The sequence below is a fragment of the Tursiops truncatus genome, chromosome 2 (genome assembly GCF_011762595.2).
Source record: "Tursiops truncatus isolate mTurTru1 chromosome 2, mTurTru1.mat.Y, whole genome shotgun sequence".
Lineage (NCBI taxonomy): Eukaryota > Metazoa > Chordata > Mammalia > Artiodactyla > Delphinidae > Tursiops > Tursiops truncatus.
In genome coordinates, this window is record NC_047035.1 from 21,971,382 (window position 1) to 21,989,413 (window position 18,032).

Sequence of the window (18,032 nt, forward strand, 5' to 3'; positions counted from 1 at the left end):
GAGCATGTAAGAGTCAATTATTGCCCAAATCATGGGAGAGTTTAAGGGAGTAATAGATCCTTCTTATTTGCCAAAGCACCTTTCCCTTTGGACTGACAACCACGGCCATTTTTCTGGTTACAATGGCCAACTCTTACAGAGGACAGGGAAGAGGTGATAGCTTTGTGTGTGTGTGCACCCATGCTGAGTATTTGAAATATGCCTAGTGCACTGAACTAGCCTTCTCCAAATGTTTGGTCGTGATTCTCCAAAGGTTTGATCGTGTGCCTCTAATATTTGTATGTTTATAAATATACTATATTATAAATATATTTATAAATTACAAGCAAGTATTTTAGTATATGGTTTCTAACATATAAACAAAAGTTAGAAATGTTTAAAGGATGGGTTAAAAAGTCAACAATCCAGAAAAGAGGGGATATATATATATATATATATATATATATATACATATATATATATATATATACACACACACACACACACACACACACACACATATAGCTGATTCACTTTGCTGTACAGTAGAAACTAACACAACATTGTAAAGCAACTATACTCCAATAAAAATTAATTTTAAAAAAGTCAACAAAAATAGAAGGTCTGATATTTTCTCCCTCCACCCCAGTGGATCATCCTGTACCTCCTTGGGTGTGCTGCTCTCCTTTGGGGACTGCTTCTCTGGAATACTATAACATCTTAGACCTGCCCAGCAATTACAAAGGCAATTCTTAGGGGTAATAGAAAGTTGCATGTCCTATCTTGACCAAAGTGTACTCATGACTTAGCACTTCTGTTAGGTGGTAGATTCTAGTGCTGTTTTGTTATAATCACAGTGACTTCACGAACGCAGACTCTTACATCTCTTGTAATTCCCAAGCCTTTGCAATAATCATGGAAAGATTTGGATTCATGGACTCATAACCTGAGACAAACATTCTTCTTTCTTTCTCCGTCCCACTTTCCCTTGATTCTAATGAAACTTCAAAGGCATTTTTTTCTCCCACTTCTTCCCCTCTCTCCTCTTTTTTGCTTCCTTAAGAATTCTGAAATAATAATAATATTTACATATTTTTTATTGTGATAGCTAACATTTATTGTGCTACGGGTTAATTAAAATCAATGTCCTTTAACGATCTCTGTTACCCTCACAACAACTCTACAAAGTGGGTACTGTTATTATTCCCCCTTAAGAGGTGATAAATATGAAGTTTAGAGAGGGTTAAGTAATGTGCCCAAGATCACACAGTTTTCTGAAGCAGGGCCAGGTCAATCTGACTCCAGAGCCCAAGTCCAAGCTTTCCCCTCTGCTGCCTGCAGTGGCACAAAATAGGTGGTGAAGACAAGCATGGGGCCTGGAGCTCAAGCCAGCATTAGTACAAGCCACTTTTAAGCCGTCTTTTCTATTATGGGCTTTGTGTCCACCCAGGAGACACTGGTGTATATATGCTGGATGGTGAGGGTCCTGGAGCAAGTGAGTAGAAGTACTGAGTCTGTGTATGAATCATCTGGAAATAGCTTTTCACTCTGTTTGCCTTATGAGTTCTTCTGAAAAACTCGACAGGTTCAGGAGTACAAAGAGATCTCTACCTGCTAGAATAAATCTGTTGTCATGCTAGAAATTAGTTGTTTTCCTACTAGGTTATTTTAACTTGGTATGTTTACAGTTTATAAAGTGCACCTACTGTCAGTCTCTAAGAATGTCTCCTTTGATCTTGGTAACTAAAAGGGAGCTGGACAAGTACTGAAATGAAATCAAATTACCTACTTGAAATTCAATAGAAAAGAAGTGGCTTACAGCATACAGGAGCTGTTTGGTTATTTTGTTTTTGTTGCCATTGCTGGAAAATCCACATAAAGAGCAGGGAGCTTTGCGTAATATAGGTGAAAGGAGATCATTTGTACGGATCCTTTCAGCTTGCAAGAATTGCCCCTAACCTTTCTATGGGTGACCTTAGCCCAGCTGACTATACCCCCATCCCAACAGACCTTTTGAATTCCTCCTGCAAGGTGTGTTATAGCCTAGCCAAGTTAACAAATGGAAGATAGGCCTGATACAGACTCAGTCAGAATGCCTGCTCTTCTCATTCCCAATAAATACACATGTATACAAGCAAATGTAATAATGCATGAGAGTCCCCAGCGCTGTTTCTTTGCCGCCTGACCAAATTTACAGAATCAGCTGCGGAGAAGTAGCACTTCCCATCTCTAAGGTTCAAAATGATCAGACTTTGAATCTGGTCTACAGTAGAATGGCTCCGCCTGTAACTGTTTCAGGACAGTGAAGGGAAAGAAGGCATTGCTGTGTGTGCTTAAAGTGTGTAAGTTCATCAGGGTTAGGTGAGACTCCCAAGCTCCACCCCCAGAATAAGTAGGCAGGGGTCCATGCCCATGGTGCAGGTGCTCCATGACCCGTGCAGTGGATGTCAGAGTTAGAAGTATTATATGTAAAGAGGATGATGAGTCCCAGCTCTGTAGGGGCATAGACTGATTGGCAGGACATTAGTACCAGTTAAAAGTAGACCCGTGTATTGAAGGGAGCAGAGAGGGAGATGACAAAGCCATTGGTGAGACTGAAGCCTCTAGGTGAATTCCATTTGGCCGCTTTGACATGCTCTCTGAGGCATAGTTCTGTTTTCTGTTACTCACCAACATAACCAGGAGGACAGTCAAGCCCTTATCCTTGGGTGCTCCCTAATCCTTCATAAGTCTGGTCCTTTTCTCTGTTTCTTACTATTGCAGTTAAGAAATGGTAAAAGTAGTAAGATGTGTCTTTACCTTCCTCAGAAGTTCCAGGATTTGGGGATCATCCTGCCAAACGTGAAACCTGATTTTACCTGTTCATGTAAGAGTGATGAGGCTCTTAAAAACTGAGATCTCTGGGCTTCCCTGGTGGCGCAGTGGTTGAGAGTCCGCCTGCCGATGCAGGGGACACGGGTTCGTGCCCCGGTCCGGGAAGATCCCACATGCCGCGGAGCGGCTGGGCCCGTGAGCCATGGCCGCTGAGCCTGCACGTCTGGAGCCTGTGCTCCGCAACGGGAGAGGCCACAACAGTGAGAGGCCCGCGTACCGCAAAAAAAACCAAACAAACAAAAACTGAGATCTCTGACCAAATGTAACAGCATGCACGGTTTAGTCCCTTTTAACCCTAATTTAGGGCATACTGATTCACCCTAGTTCTTCACTCAAGTCCAGGACCTTGTCTGTTCCCTCACCCGCTTAGGGGTCCAGTGGTTCCTTGGAGCTTACAAGTATCCTGGCTTATTGCTGCGGTGTGTCCTCATGTGGTGACCAGGTGAATAGTGAGTAAGGACCTGGGGGCACACGCAAGTGAGACTTCCACTGTGGCAGTGGGACAGGCAGTCCCGGGGAGTGACCTGTCCTGGTCACAGTAAGGGCACGAGCACCGTAGGCTTGCCACTGTTTCTAGGAACTTACCCAGTGCCCCTCCAGGCAGTCGTTTTCCTGGTCCCCAGCGCTGGCACTTCCTAGGCATAAGAACTATGCTCAGATCAGAGTCAGGATGAAGACCCCTTTTTTCCCTTGCCTCTACCATACGCTCTCCCTGACAGTAACATCTGGATGCTACTCCCTTCTCTTCTAAGCTCCTGAACCAAAAGAGCCCTTTCCACTCTCTTGTCACATCACAGAAGAGTTTGACGGGCCATTAAGCAGAGAGTTTCACAGTCCATCCAAAAGGGCTCAGACCCTAGAAACTCCTCTTTGTTTACTCCTCTTAGGTGGGCTCGGAAAATAGTTTAGGATGGGAAGGAAATGCAGGGGGCTTTTTGCTATGGCAATAAAAAATAAATAAAACACAGGTTAGGTTAGGTCAGCAGGTATCATCACTAGTTAAGCCTCTGAGATGCCCTGATATATAAAATGTTAAGAGATTGATTTATGTTAAGAGATTAATTTATTAAATGGATTGCCAGTTTTTCAATTTACCGTAGATATTGGAATCCAGCCCTGCCCCTTGCCTATGACCTCTGCTGGGGAACTGAAGTTGGGCCTGTCAGACAACAGCAAGGGGTTACAGTGCGATCTCTGCCCAGGTGGGAGAATAGAGCCTTCATCTAAGACAACATAAGAAGCTGATATCAGAAAGGCAACTTAAGCCAGGGAAACCAGTAAGCTAGTTGAGTGGAAGTTCAGTTGTTAGAGGAAGAAGCCAAAAGCAGGGATCCAAAGGTTGAATATTGAAGAAGCCATGGGGAAATGGGCAATGGTAAAACAGGCAAAAGTTTAGAACCAGATTTTAAAAATTTAGAACAGACTTGGAACACAAGATATTGGGGATGTTCCTGGGCCATTCATCAAACTTAAAGTCTGATGCTTGCTTTTATGAGAGGAAAAAAAAAGGGTGATGAAATGTATTAGGTCAGTCTCGATAAGCAGGGAGGGAGTTGGCAGGGTGAGCTGGACCAGTCATTTGAAGGTGCTCAGTACCGCTTCTTAGGTCCTCTTAGCAAATAAAACCCAGAATGCAGTGTAAAATGTTCTTGATAGGGATTCTGTCAAGTAGTGGTTAAGTGGTAGTTTGATGAATTGACTTCTTCACTTTGGGGATATCTCTGACCAGCATCAAAGCATCCCCTCTCCACGACAATGCGGAAGGACAGATAAATAGACTCAGACCCTCTGACTCTCCTTTTTATCAGTGTATTGTGATGATTAAGCAGTCCATTATCCACATGGACTACAGTGAAGCTGTTGGCTTTCTTGCTCTAAGGTCAGTCAGTGGGAGGAATAAAGATAGGTTTTGACCTTTTAATATTTCTTTATTTTGTAAGCAATACAGCATTTTTTAAAAAAGAATACAGATTTAGAATTTTAAAAATCACCTCTTACCCCACATGAGACATTTGTTGTCACATCAAAAAGCTTTTTAGTACATATATACACTTTATATCATGAATGTGTATCATTCTAGCAGCAGTAGCAACAGCAGCAGTAGTTATAGCAGCTAACATCTACTGAACGTTTATTATTTGCCAAATACAATTCTAACATCTGTATTAAATTTTCACAGCAACCCTGTTAGGTAGGATTTAATATTCTTCTAGTTTCATAGGTGGGAAAGCTGAGACGCAGAGAAATTAAACAACTTGCCCATAGCTAATAAGCTAATAAGCTGCAGACACGGAATTGAAACCCAGGCAGTCTGACTCCACACTGTAGGCTCTTGTTATTCACTCAACAATATATATCATGATCAGCTTCCAGTGAATTAACATCATCAACAGCATTGTCTTGATTGATGCATGAGATTCCATTTAACCAATCTCCCATTATTGGACATTTGTTTCCAATTTTTCCATGATACAAACACTGCTATGATAAACATACCACTATATACATCAGTACATGTCTGTCTTGTTCTTTCCTTAGATAAAGCCTATAAGTAGAATTCTTGGATTATGTTTTTTGAGACTTTTGTACAAATTTTCAAACTGCCTTCCAGAAAAATTTCTTTTTAACACTTACATTATAGAGTGTAATTGTCCATGTGTCACCAGTAATGATTATTATTCTTTCTAAGTCTTTGTCTCTCTGACACAGGGAGAATTGTATTTATTCTTTTTTAAAAAAAAATGTTTAGGGCTTCCCTGGTGGCACAGTGGTTGGGAGTCCGCCTGCCGATGCAGGGGACACGGGTTCGTGCCCCGGTCCGGGAGGATCCCACATGCCGTGGAGCGGCTGGGCCCGTGAGCCATGGCCGCTGGGCCTGCGTGTCCGGAGCCTGTGCTCCGCAACGGGAGAGGCCGCAGCAGTGAGAGGCCCGCGTACCGCCAAAAAGAATGTTTACTTAATTAATTAATTTATTTTTAATTTAATTTATTTTTGGCTGCGTTGGGTCTTAGTTGTGGCACGTGGGATCTTTCGTCGTAGCGCGCGGGCTTCTCTCTCTCTAGTTGTGGAATGTAGGCTCCAGAGCACATGGACTCTGTAGTTTGTAGCACTTGGGCTCTCTAGTTGAGGTGCACGGGCATAGTTGCCCTGCAGCATGTGGGATCTTAGTTCCCCGACCAGGGATCAAACCGCATCCCCTGCATTGGAAGGCGGATTCTTTACCACTGGACCACCAGGGAAGTCCTGTATTTATTCTTTTATAAGTTTAAACTCTTTTTTCCAAAGAGTTATTAGATATTTATATTTCTTCATTAGTGAATAGTCTGTTTTCATCCTATTTTATTGTGAGGGTGTATCATTTTTATTAAGGATACGCTGTCATTATATATTAAAGAGGTCGAATTTTTGTCTTATACAAATATTTTCCCCAAGAAATTTTACATACAGATTGTCATTTTTTTTATACGTGAAAGTCTCAAAGACCATTCTTTAATAAAAAGAGGTTCAGAAAATATATGACTTAACCTTTATAAAAACAATTGAGGATGTCCTTCAGCCAGTGATAAATGAAAAAAAAAATTAGAACTCACAAATAGGGAAGTCAGTGTTAACAGGGGATAATTTTTAAAGTACTATTTGGCGGTCCTTAGGTTCACCTCAAGAAATGCTTTATTTTCATATGAAAATATGAACCACTATGACCTATATGAACTGTGGATCACTTTTGCTGTTCATCTATAAAAGTGTCTTTTTTTTTTTTTTGGCTGCGCTTCAGTAGTCGTGGGGCGGGCTCAGTAGTTGTGGCTCGCGGGCTCTAGAGCGCAGGCTCAGTAGCTGTGGTGCACGGGCTTAGTTGCTCCGCGGCATGTGGGATCTTCCCGGACCAGGGATCGAACCCGTGTCCCCTGCATTGGCAGGCGGATTCTCAACCACTGAGCCACCAAGGAAGCCCTATAAAAGTGTCTTTATTAAGATATTTTTTCTTTATAAATGATTTTGTAGAAAAACAAATTCTCATTTTCAGAAATTTGACCTATACCCCACTATCATCCCAAAAGATGGATTTTTAAAACAGGTTGTAATCATGGAAGATGAAAATGCCAAAGGAGAGACTTTATAAGTCTTTTGAAACTTTTTGATGGCTGTCTAAGAGAATGTAGACTCTCTAGAAATTAATTTAATTCAAAGAATTTCCCCCCAAATTTAAAGATACTTCATTTAAATTGTATTAAGAGTCAAATGCTTCACAACTGTGTAGGACTTGGTGTGATCTCAAGTAACTTGGCTTAAAAACAAATTTATTGTAAGAAAATTATCTTCAGTGGAGACAGAGGCCTTTTTCCCCCCTTTTTTTGGTTTGGGAGAGGAAGATGAGAAGTGCTATTTTGGGGACAAGTCTCCTAACAGAAGAGAATCCTTTAGCAGCAAGAATAAACAGCTTTGGCAGAAAGCCACCCTCCACAGGAAAAGGACTTAGGGCACGTTTTGAACTAGGGAGTAGTAATGAGCTCCAAGGCAAAAAGGATATCCCTGGCACAAGGGGTGGGTCAATACCAGACTGTCTGGGTGGAAATACTGCTTACAAAAGCTCCATAGAGCTGCTTCATTAAAAAGTGATGCATTTTGCGATACACCCCTTTTGCCAGTTCTCTAGGGAGGATTAGTTACTGTTCCAAGGAAGTGATTGTATTTTACTCAGGGCCACATTGTTCCCTTTAGGCTTCATTACAACAACAACAGCAGCAGTTGTAGTAGTAATAAAATATAAGTCCTACAAACCTGGATTGTTTTCTGACCCTTTTCCCTTCATTTTCTAGAAAATAAATCACTTATGCATTTACAAAAGTGGATTAATGATTAATTTGAAGGAGAGTCTCATCTTTCATTTTATAATGCTTTTAAATTCTTGTGATGCTGCATATATAGCAAATACTTTTTGCTCATTATATTTCTGGGGCGAATGTGGGTATGTATGTATGCTCACTCATGCATGCATTTAGCTTATATTTTCAAACTGATGTTTTCAGTAGAGGTAATTGCTATTTGTTTGAATAAATATACTTTGAGAGACGGATGAGAGGCAGCCATCCCATCCATGTGTAATTACATGTTTAATTATATGTGACATTGCTCATTTGGTGTGGTTGGATATGATATTTGTGAAGATTTAGCAGGATGGTAAGAAAAGCCAACTATTTGACTTAACCATTTGAGTATTCATTTCTCTTTGATTCCAAATTTCTGGCAGTAAATACAGTGGGTGGAATGGCAGCAGAGATCCCCATACACATTCCTCCAGAGACAGAGAGAATAGAACTGCTCCAAAGCAAAGTTTCTTTTCTCACTCATTCAATTAACAGTTCTTCACTGAGCATTTACTATATGCCAGATACAGATTTGTTTTCTGTGCCATTCCTTCCTCAGAATCCACTCCTTGCTTTATAAAGGCCTCATTTCCTCCTCCTTCCTATAACCCCAGCAGACACACAGCATCTTTACTGAAAAGGTCTGGGTCTTCCTGCATCGAAACTCAACTCCTGTATCTCCTTCCTCGAAGGCCCTGCTAGGGTGGAGTTTTATTTGTAATAATCTTTTTTTTTTCCCATAAATTAAACCCCAAGATGGAAAAGTATTTTAGAGAAAAAAGAAGAGATTAATGTCAGGAGCATTTTATCATTGTTATACGAACTTGTAAACATTTTAATGGCTGCTTGTTATTCCATTGTATGCCTCAGTTTCTTAACGTTCACCCAAAACTTGGTTCCTAATTTGGATTTATTTCCTTAGGGTGAGATTACTAAGTCATTGTTCATGAATATTTGTAAGACCCTTAATACAAATTGCCAAACCATTTTCAGAGAGTTTGTAGCAACTTACGGTCCCATTAAGGGTCTATTTACTGTTCATATTATAGCACCTTTACCCTCATCGAATACTAAAACTTTAAAAATCTTCACTGAGTTTTGGGGTTTAATTTACGTTTTTCTTATTACTAGTGAGACGGAACATTTTCTACATGGTTATTAGACATTTTTCCTTTCTCTTTCCTGGGTTGTCTGTATATGTCCTTTGCCTGTATTTCAAATTTTTGTATTTTTGTTATTCACTTGTGTAAATTTATTTCATATTAAGGATGTTAACATTTTGTCTTTAATATTTATTTACCACATTTGGGTAAAAATCTCTCTGATTACATTATTTGCAATCATATTATCACTTAGAGCATATGGCTTATTTTGTTCAATGAGATCAGCTTTAAATCATTTTATGTAGGAGGTAGTTTTCAATGTTTAAAAATATAAGAATACATACTTTAGAGTCAAGAAAAAAAATCTATTCCAGAAACTTCGATAAAATAAAGGGAGAATGTATAAGAGTTAAATTGCAAGGGACCTGGGTCCTATCAGTGCTTCTGTATTGACATTTGTATTCTTACTGCTTATTACAAAACTGTGAGAGCTGTGCCCAGACGAAACACTTGAGGACAAGTAATGAAATGCTTTGGAATTTACTGGATTCCATATAAAATTCTAGTCATCCCTCATTCCTATACCTCTAGAGGCCCTGAATAGCAGCCCTTCATATGTTCTCCTTTTCCTTTTAGACAATTCTTCCTCTCTTCAGGAAGATGAAGAGGTAGAGATGGAGGCCATCAACTGGCAGGCCAGCAGTCCAGCTATGAACGGACACCCCGCCACTCTAGTGACCTCTGCTCGTTTCCCTAGCTGGGTCACTTTTGATGACAATGAAGTCAGCAGCCCTTTGCCACCAATCACCTCTCCTCTGAAGCCGAAAACACCACCTCTTGCATCTGTGATCCCAGATGTACCTTGTAACTCAACTGGGTCATTTAAGAAGAGGGAACGTCCCAAGAGCACTTTGATGAACTTCTCCAAAGTTCAGAAGCTGGACATTTCCTCCTTAAACCGTCCGCCTTCCGTGCCTGAGGCTCCTCTTTGGAGGGCAACCAATCCTTTTCTGAATGAGACTCTACAGGATGTACAACCCTCCCCTATAAACCCTTTCCGCGCTTTCTTTGAGGAGCAGGAGAGGCGCTCCCAAGACAATTCCATGTCTGGTACCACAGGCAAAAGCCAAAGAGATTCTCTCATTGTCATCTACAAGGATGCCATCAGTTTTGATGATTCAAGCAAAAACCAGTCACACTGTGATGCTGTTGAAAAACTCAAACGACTCCAACTTGAGGATCCCGATCACTTAGGGAGTACAACACTCCCTGATGATGACCCAATAGCCTGGATTGAACTAGATGACCACCCACCAGGTTCTGCACTGTCCCAGCCCAAGGATGGTTGGCCCATGATGCTTAGGATCCCTGAGAAGAAAAACATCATGTCCTCTAGGCACTGGGGACCCATCTACATCAAACTGACAGACAGTGGGTATCTGCAGCTGTATTATGAGAAGGGCTTAGAAAAGCCATTCCGTGAGTTCAAGCTGGAGATCTGCCATGAGATTTCAGAGCCCCGGCTCCAAAACTATGATGAGAACGGCAGGATCCACAGCTTGCGGATAGACCGCGTCACCTACAAGGAGAAGAAGAAATACCAGCCTAAACCTGCCGTGGCCCACGTGGCCGAGAGGGAACAAGTGATTAAGCTGGGCACCACCAATTACGATGACTTCCTGAGCTTCATCCGTGCAGTTCAGGACCGTCTCATGGACCTGCCGGTGTTGTCAATGGACTTGTGCACAGTTGGCTTGAACTACCTTGAAGAGGAGATTGCAGTGGATGTCCGAGATGAATTCTCTGGCCTTGTGAGCAAAGGAGACAACCAGATTCTCCAGCACCGTGTCTTGACACGGGTCCACATCCTGAGTTTCCTCTCTGGCCTTGCCGAGTGCCGCTTGGGTCTCAATGATGTCCTCGTCAAAGGGAACGAAATCGTTTCCCGGCAAGACATCATGCCCACCACCACCACAAAGTGGATCAAGCTCCATGAGTGCCATTTTCACAGGTGTGTGGATGAGGATGTATTCAACAGCTCACGGGTTATTCTGTTCAACCCTTTGGACGCCTGCCGACTTGAGCTAATGAGGTTCAGGACAGTATTTGCCGAGAAGACCTTGCCATTCACACTCAGGACTGTAGCAAGCATCAGTGGGGCAGAGGTGGAGGTGCAGAGCTGGCTGAGGATGTCATCTGGCTTCTCCTCTAACTGTGATCCTCTCACTCAGGTTCCCTGTGAGAATGTGATGGTTCGCTACCCTGTGCCCAGTGAGTGGGTGAAAAACTTCCGCAGGGAAAGTGTCCTGGGGGAAAAGTCTCTGAAAGCCAAAGTGAACCGGGGGGCAAGTTTTGGCTCAACTAGCTTGTCTGGCTCTGAGCCTGTCATGAGAGTAACTCTGGGAACTGCGAAGTATGAGCATGCCTTCAACTCCATTGTGTGGAGGATAAACCGACTGCCTGACAAAAACTCAGGTAGGCAGAGCTTTCTCTTCTGTGAAAACTGCCACATGGTTGTGAAAGAGCTGGGATCAAAGTTCCACATTCTCTTTCCCTATGAAGTGCTGGTTTTTGTTATGTGATAGGAATGATGATGGGGAGGGATGGGGGAATGGGGGACCAGAAAAACAAAAATATTTGAGCAAAGTACTTAACAAACATGCATGACCCAGTTCACTCCATCTTTGTACTCTCTTACTATCACAGTTCTTCCATAAAACTATGCATTATTCTTCTCAGCTGGGCTGCTAAGCAGATTTCCAAGGCAGCTTATGATTCTGTATTCTTTTCTGACTCATTAAAGTTTTATCTGGTGTTGGAAGCTATCCTTTTCCAGATCCTAGAAGGCTTCTGGGCTTTGAAGAGATGTCTGTTGCCCCAAGTATAGGTAAAAGAGCCAGTTTATGGCCAATCATGTGTACAGTACAGGCCAAGAGTTAGATCTATGATTCCAGTCACCCTGTGCAAGGCCTGTCAATCATAACATCCCAAGTTCAGAGCCAGGATCTGGAGATGGGGAAGGGGCTTCTGATCAGACTGAAGATCCAGCCAGGACATGAAGGTCCAAAAGGACTGAAATCCAAAAGGACAGAAAGTAAGGGAAGGGATGTTTAATTTAAACAAAGGAGACAGTTTACTAGCCCTAGCTGGCCTGCTCCCAGCTAGCAGGGGTGCTTCTGTGCTTGAGTGAGCCTGAAGGCAATGACTTTCCTCATGGGTCCAGTGAGATTTGGTGAAATGACAAAACTAAGGAGTAATCAAACCAGCTCTAATAGCTTTGTTTCTTAGAGTAAGTCTGGGTGACCCCAGTGGTAGGCAATAAGCCCATGATCCTGTGACCCTTTAAATCACTTTTCTTGTTTATAATAAACTTCGCTCATCTGTTAAAAAAGTGGGTATTTGGGCCAGAAAAAAAAGAAAAAGAAAGAAAGAGAGAGGTTTGAAAAAACTGTTGGTTAAAGTCTTTCTCTTATGCAGATATTCTTTTTTCCATTCTCACTATTAAATCCTAACAGTATGATTGGAGTCTTCATTTCCTGTTCTGAGTGTGGAGTGGCTGTGTTACCCTAAATGTAAAACAACGTGAAGCCAAGAAGCAATACGATCTGGCCAACTCCCTAGGCAGGCCAGGCAGTGGACACACACCAGGGCTTTCTTGTCAGACACTGGGTGTAGCAGTGCAAACCGAAAAGACAATTGGACCTCTGTGTTTGAGGCTGGATTTGCCACCCGCTATTTCTAAACTGACAGAATTCTTAACATAAAGTCTTCCTCTCTGAGCTTGCTTATTCATTTCCCTAAAATCAGCACTGTATTCTCCTGGTGATAGCACTGTGATTTCTGCCTCAGCCATGAGGCCGATGTGAATTGATGGCAGAAAGGAGAAACCCTCAATTCTCCTTTGGCACGGATGCCCTTGAGAAGAGAACTGAGGTAACGGGGAAGATTACTGTTTAACCCGCAAGAGGCTTGACATGAGAAAAGACCTCAGGTTTATGCTTACTGGAATTTTTAGCTCTGCAATTTACTAAGCATGTATTCAGATCACTTCATTATGGAATAATTTTGAGCTCGAAAGGACCTTGGGGATAACTTAGTCAAACCTCTCCATTCCACAGATGAGAAAATTAAGGACCGGGAGTGACGTGACTCATCACATCCAGGGGTCTTTTTTCTCCATACCACAGCTGCCTCTTAGTAGATGACACAAAACAGATACAAACTCAAAGTTACTTCCACTATGAGGACAGAGCTTTTCAGTTTTCTCAGTGTGTACACACATACCCCATTTGTTTCAAAGTTCTTTCTCTCAAATATTTAAAAGTACCATGTGAGGGGCTTTATAAGCAGCAGAGACTGACTGGCTTCTTTTAGCAAAAAGAAATAAATTGTTGGAAAGATACAGGTAGCTCACAGAACTGAAGGAAGAAACAGGCTTCAGAAAGGATAGCTCTTGATAGCAGGAACTGTGGATGTCTCCTCAGGCTGCAGCCTTTGGGACAAACCATCACAGGCCATTTTCTGTCCTTGTGCCACTTCCCAAGAGTAAAAGGGAGGACAGGGCATTTTGACTGACATGACCACCAAGATGACATGCAGTGCTGGGGAAGAGTATTTCTCGAAGAGGAAGAAAAAAGAAAAAAAAAAAAAAAAGATTGTTACCAGAATAAAAAGGGAGCAGATGCAGGGCATGGAATAAATAGTCCTCAGCAACCACTTTCCTTAATGCTTCCCAGCGGGGTAGTGTTAAGTAGGCTCAAGGCCAAGTAAATGCAGCCTTTATACTACATATGTATTTCTAGATTACTGGAACCTTATTTGTGAATGATTTTTAAAATACATAAGGACAGCATAAGGATATTTGGGGATATTTCTCACGTAAACCTACCCCCCACTCAATTACTGCTTTTGCTGTCATGGTTGTGTATTTTTAGACATGAAATCCCCCCAAGAGCTTCTTATTTCTACTTCTGGCCAATGGTATATTTCTGTGTCAGTTCAGGAAATTAATAGCACCCTTTTTCTGGAAACTTGAGATGTACAGGATCTGAATTCCAGTCAGAATGCAAGTTCTTACCATTGCTGATATTCTCTGTGCCCACCCCTGCCCTCCCCATCCACTGCTCCATCCATGAAGCCAGAGAATTGACGATGATCTGTTAGTAACTGTCCCTTTTCTGAGCTCTTCTTAGTCTTGAGATAGCTTTGGGAAGGTGCCTTCCATAGGCCATTTTTCATAATACTCACACCTCCACTTACAGTGAAAGAGGACTGAACCTCTGCACATCTGCTCCCACCTGCAGTGGCCCTGCAACCCTAGCCCCAACAGGTAGGATGGTCAGACTGCAGGGCAGCATGGGCCAGCAGGCTGGCATCCTGGGCTTTGTCGGCACCTCAAGTCTGCAGCCACAGCAGGCTTATCCCAGTCAAGCCATCAAAAGGCTAACAAGCTGCCATTGGATTCCAACATGGCTCCCACCAGCAGGGTCCCTCTATCTGTGCTCTCCCAGGACCCCTCCCGTCCTAATCCCAAGAGCTTTCCTTTAATCCTAGAAGGCACCAGAACAAGTTTCTGTGCTTTCCCAGATTGTCTGCCAGGAAACAAAGCATTCTGTTCTGCATAGGTAGCTTTCTTTGCTGGAATTCCAGTTCTCATTAGATCAGGTGAAGGGAAAACAATTCTAAAATGATTCCCCTTCTATGGAAAATAGAAATCTGAATTTTAATATTAAATTTTCTCAGCTTCATCAAGGAAGATGACATAATGTGAGCTCATTAGTTCATTAACATGAATTAAATTGTATTAGCTTTCAAAATTGTACTTCCCTATCTGTCCACTAGCCCTACCAAATGCATTAGCTGATGCTAGAACTCAAGAGAGAATGTTGCTTTCATAGAATTTTCTGTGAATATGCTTTGGTGGGGTGAGAAGAGGGGGGTCAGTTTTGTGGAAAGTTATGATTTTCAGTGTTCCAACCATGTGTAAATAAGGGTAATTAGATAAAACTGTTGTTCAGGTTGCTATTGAATTAAATTAAGAAACTCCTCTAAATACTTTGTAATGATCTAAATCTATAGCAATCTATTGAGAGGAGTGTAGGACATAATTTGGAGTCAGTTAGATAATGAGTTTTATTCCCAGTACTACAAGTTAATGGCTGTGTGACCTCAGGCAATTTACTTAAACCTTTCAGAGAAATCTCAAGTTTCCTCTTTTATAAAATAGGGTTATTAACACCTAGCTCATTAAGAAAGGAATTAGTAATGTTTTTAAGTGTTTAGCACAGTCTCTGGCCTGTAATAAGTGTTCAGTAAGTGACAGCTATATAATTACATCTGTGGTACACAATTTTAAAAAATTGGATTCATTTTCAAATAATGTAATTTTTACTACTACATATATCTTAAATTCCTTTCCTAAAAAACTGCAATTTTTTCAATTAATTTTCCAAAGTATTACTCTTTAGAAAGACCCATTGAAATATGTTACATTTGTGAAACAGAGCAAAACAAATACTTCACTCTGTTATGTTTTCCTTGGAGAGCGGGTGTGTATGTCCTCAGGCTCCGAGATTAAAAAGTCCTGCCCAGACCAATAAAGGAAATTGGAACTGTTTATTTGGGGAAACTCCGATAACTAAGGGCTGTTTCAGTTACATAATGAAGCCAGAGTCACATGGTTTATCCACAGTGAGTTGCTTTATGGGTTTCTTACAGCTTCCTTTTTCTCCACCCCTGTCACCCTGCAAACCTGTCTTGAGGTTTGAGGACTGTGAGGTTATGACTCAGACAAACGGGTTAAGAACATCTGGGAGTCAGACTGCTGGGTCCAGTTCTTGGCTCTGCCACTTTCTCGCTATGACCTTAGGCAGTTGACCTTACCTCCTGAAGCCTTAGTTTCCTCATTTGTGCAGCGTAATAATTATGACCTCAGGGGACGGTTATGAAGAGAGAGAAGTGAGAGAATCTGCATAAAGCACAGTACTTGGCTTAGAGTTATCAACAAACGTTTCCTGTTACATCTGATGAGCGAGGACGATGCTGCGGTGGTGATCGTCATAGAACTAAGTTCTGACTCTTTTCCCTCAAATAATCTAATAACAATCCTCAAATGAAAATCAGACCGTAAGTTTGCCTTCCAAATACAGTAGAACTAGCCATAGATTTATAGAGTTAAATAGCGGTAAGGGACGATGCCTGGCATTATCCAGCCTACCCTTTTCCACCCCCGCCCAACTCGCCACTTCACACATGAGGAATTGAGGCCTGGAGAGAACAAAAAGGACTTGGGTGTGGGATCTCTGCACTTAGGAGAACTGCAGGTCAAACCCAGGTATCCTGACTATTAGTCTGTATTCTCTCCAGCGTTCCACGTGCTTCCCTAAAGCATATGTGCTGTTTCTAAGGGCTTTGTCATTTTTATATGCTGTTCACCAAAAAAACATGCCAAAAGCATTTAAAAAAAAATATCAAATGCTGGGCCTCCCTGGTGGCGCAGTGGTTGAGAGTCCGCCTGCCGATGCTGGGGACATGGGTTCGTGCCCTGGTCTGGGAAGATCCCACATGCCGCGGAGTGGCTGGGCCCGTGAGCCACGGCTGCTGGGCCTGCGTGTCCGGAGCCTGTGCTCCGCAGCGGGAGAGGCCACAACAGTGGGAGGACTGCATACCGCAAAAAAAAAAAAAAAAAAAAAAAATCAAATGCTATTAAGAAAATTCATCTTCCGAAGGAAATTGATGATTTTGCTCCAGGTGGCCGTCTTTGATGTTTTATTAGGTGCTAAGTGCTGATCTCTTTTATTCCTTTCTGCCAATATACAACCTCTATTTCATAGTATTTACACTGTGTTCACACAGCACTCTGACCTGAGCAGGCAGAAAGCACTCCATTTCTCAGGTCATGGGTTTTATTGCTAGGATACCAGGCTACTGTAGTCAGATGTTATGTCAAAGGGTCTGAAGCACATGCAGTGTGATTTCTGCCGAGGCAGATTCTCTGCTCATAGTTGGATGCTCTTAAAGACTGCCAGGCCTCCTTTTGTTTGTTATTGAGGCTCTTCCACTTCCTCCCCAAAGAACCTGAACCCTAGATTCTTTGTCTTTCTTTCATAGCTTCTGGTCACCCACACTGTTTCTTCTGCCATCTTGAACTTGGCTCTGACCGGGAAGTGCCTTCCAGATTTGCCAATCACATTAACGTCGAGTTCAGCATGCCTACAACTTCTGCCTCCAAAGCTGCCGTAAGATCCATCTCTGTGGAAGACAAGACCGACGTCAGGAAGTGGGTCAATTATTCTGCACACTACAGCTACAAGGTAGCCTCGGGAGGCATCTGGCTCATGTTTCCAAGTCTGTCTGTGCACCCCCATGCCCTCCCCCTTCTCATTCCTTTTAGCAGTGCCTGCCCAGGGTGCAGGGTATTCTCCTACCACCTTGCAGGCGGTTTACCATGCATAGCTGTGGTTGAGTCTGCTCTGAGTTAAATGAATAATCTCTCTAGCAGGCAAGAGAAAGGTTGGAAAGAGAAGTACAGGCTGGTGAAGGAGGAGTATATAATGTCTTTCAGTCATCATGAACAACAACAGAGTAATGGGGTAATGGGATTATTATTACTCATTTGTCATATAATTTATTTGCAGGGGAGTGAGTTTGGAAGTGGAGAGAGGGTCAGGAAAATGCTAACCCAAAGCATATATTTCAGCTCCAGGTGTTGATGAAGTGGATCTGAATGAAGTTTACATAGTGAAGTATGACACTATGTATGACAGTATGTCATAGTGAAGTATGACATATACCAAGTCATACAACCTGGTCACTGGGCTATAACTGGACAAACTCAAAAGCCAGGCAAGCTTCTATAATAGTAACAGGATCAGGGCTGTGAAGGAGGAAATGAAGTTGGAGATTTCCGACACAAATAGTATTGTATCCTGAGTAGTTAGAAATTCAATAGGAGATTATATGCCAAAGACGGAAAACAGGGGGTTACTGAAGAAGGATTTGGCAAAGTGGTTTAATAATTTTCTATTCGTAATAGCATCCTTAGATTTATATGATCATTTAATTGTTCTTTAAATATTTCCTTACTTGTGTGATTTAAAACATTAAACTACCAAAAAGAACAAATACTCCATCTTGTGGCCAGGAAAGAACCCAGCACTTTCCTCAAACATGACCCTAGTCAACTGTTCTGTCTTGAATTGTTTCCCTCATC

General features: G+C 42.1%; 1 protein-coding gene across 6 annotated transcripts in view; it reads left to right on the forward strand.

The window, feature by feature from the left end:
* Positions 1 to 18,032, forward strand: part of STON2 (stonin 2) — a 147,719-nt gene that overhangs the window by 121,913 nt on the left and 7,774 nt on the right. For all 6 annotated transcript variants that reach the window (XR_004525009.2, XM_019919776.3, XM_019919796.3 and 3 more), the window contains 2 exons: positions 9,458 to 11,296; positions 16,931 to 17,133. Coding sequence is in view for 5 of the 6 variants with exons in the window: in XM_019919776.3 (XP_019775335.2) it covers positions 9,458 to 11,296; positions 16,931 to 17,133 (2,042 nt within the window). In the remaining variant the exon portion in view is untranslated. The remainder of the gene's footprint in view (positions 1 to 9,457; positions 11,297 to 16,930; positions 17,134 to 18,032) is intronic.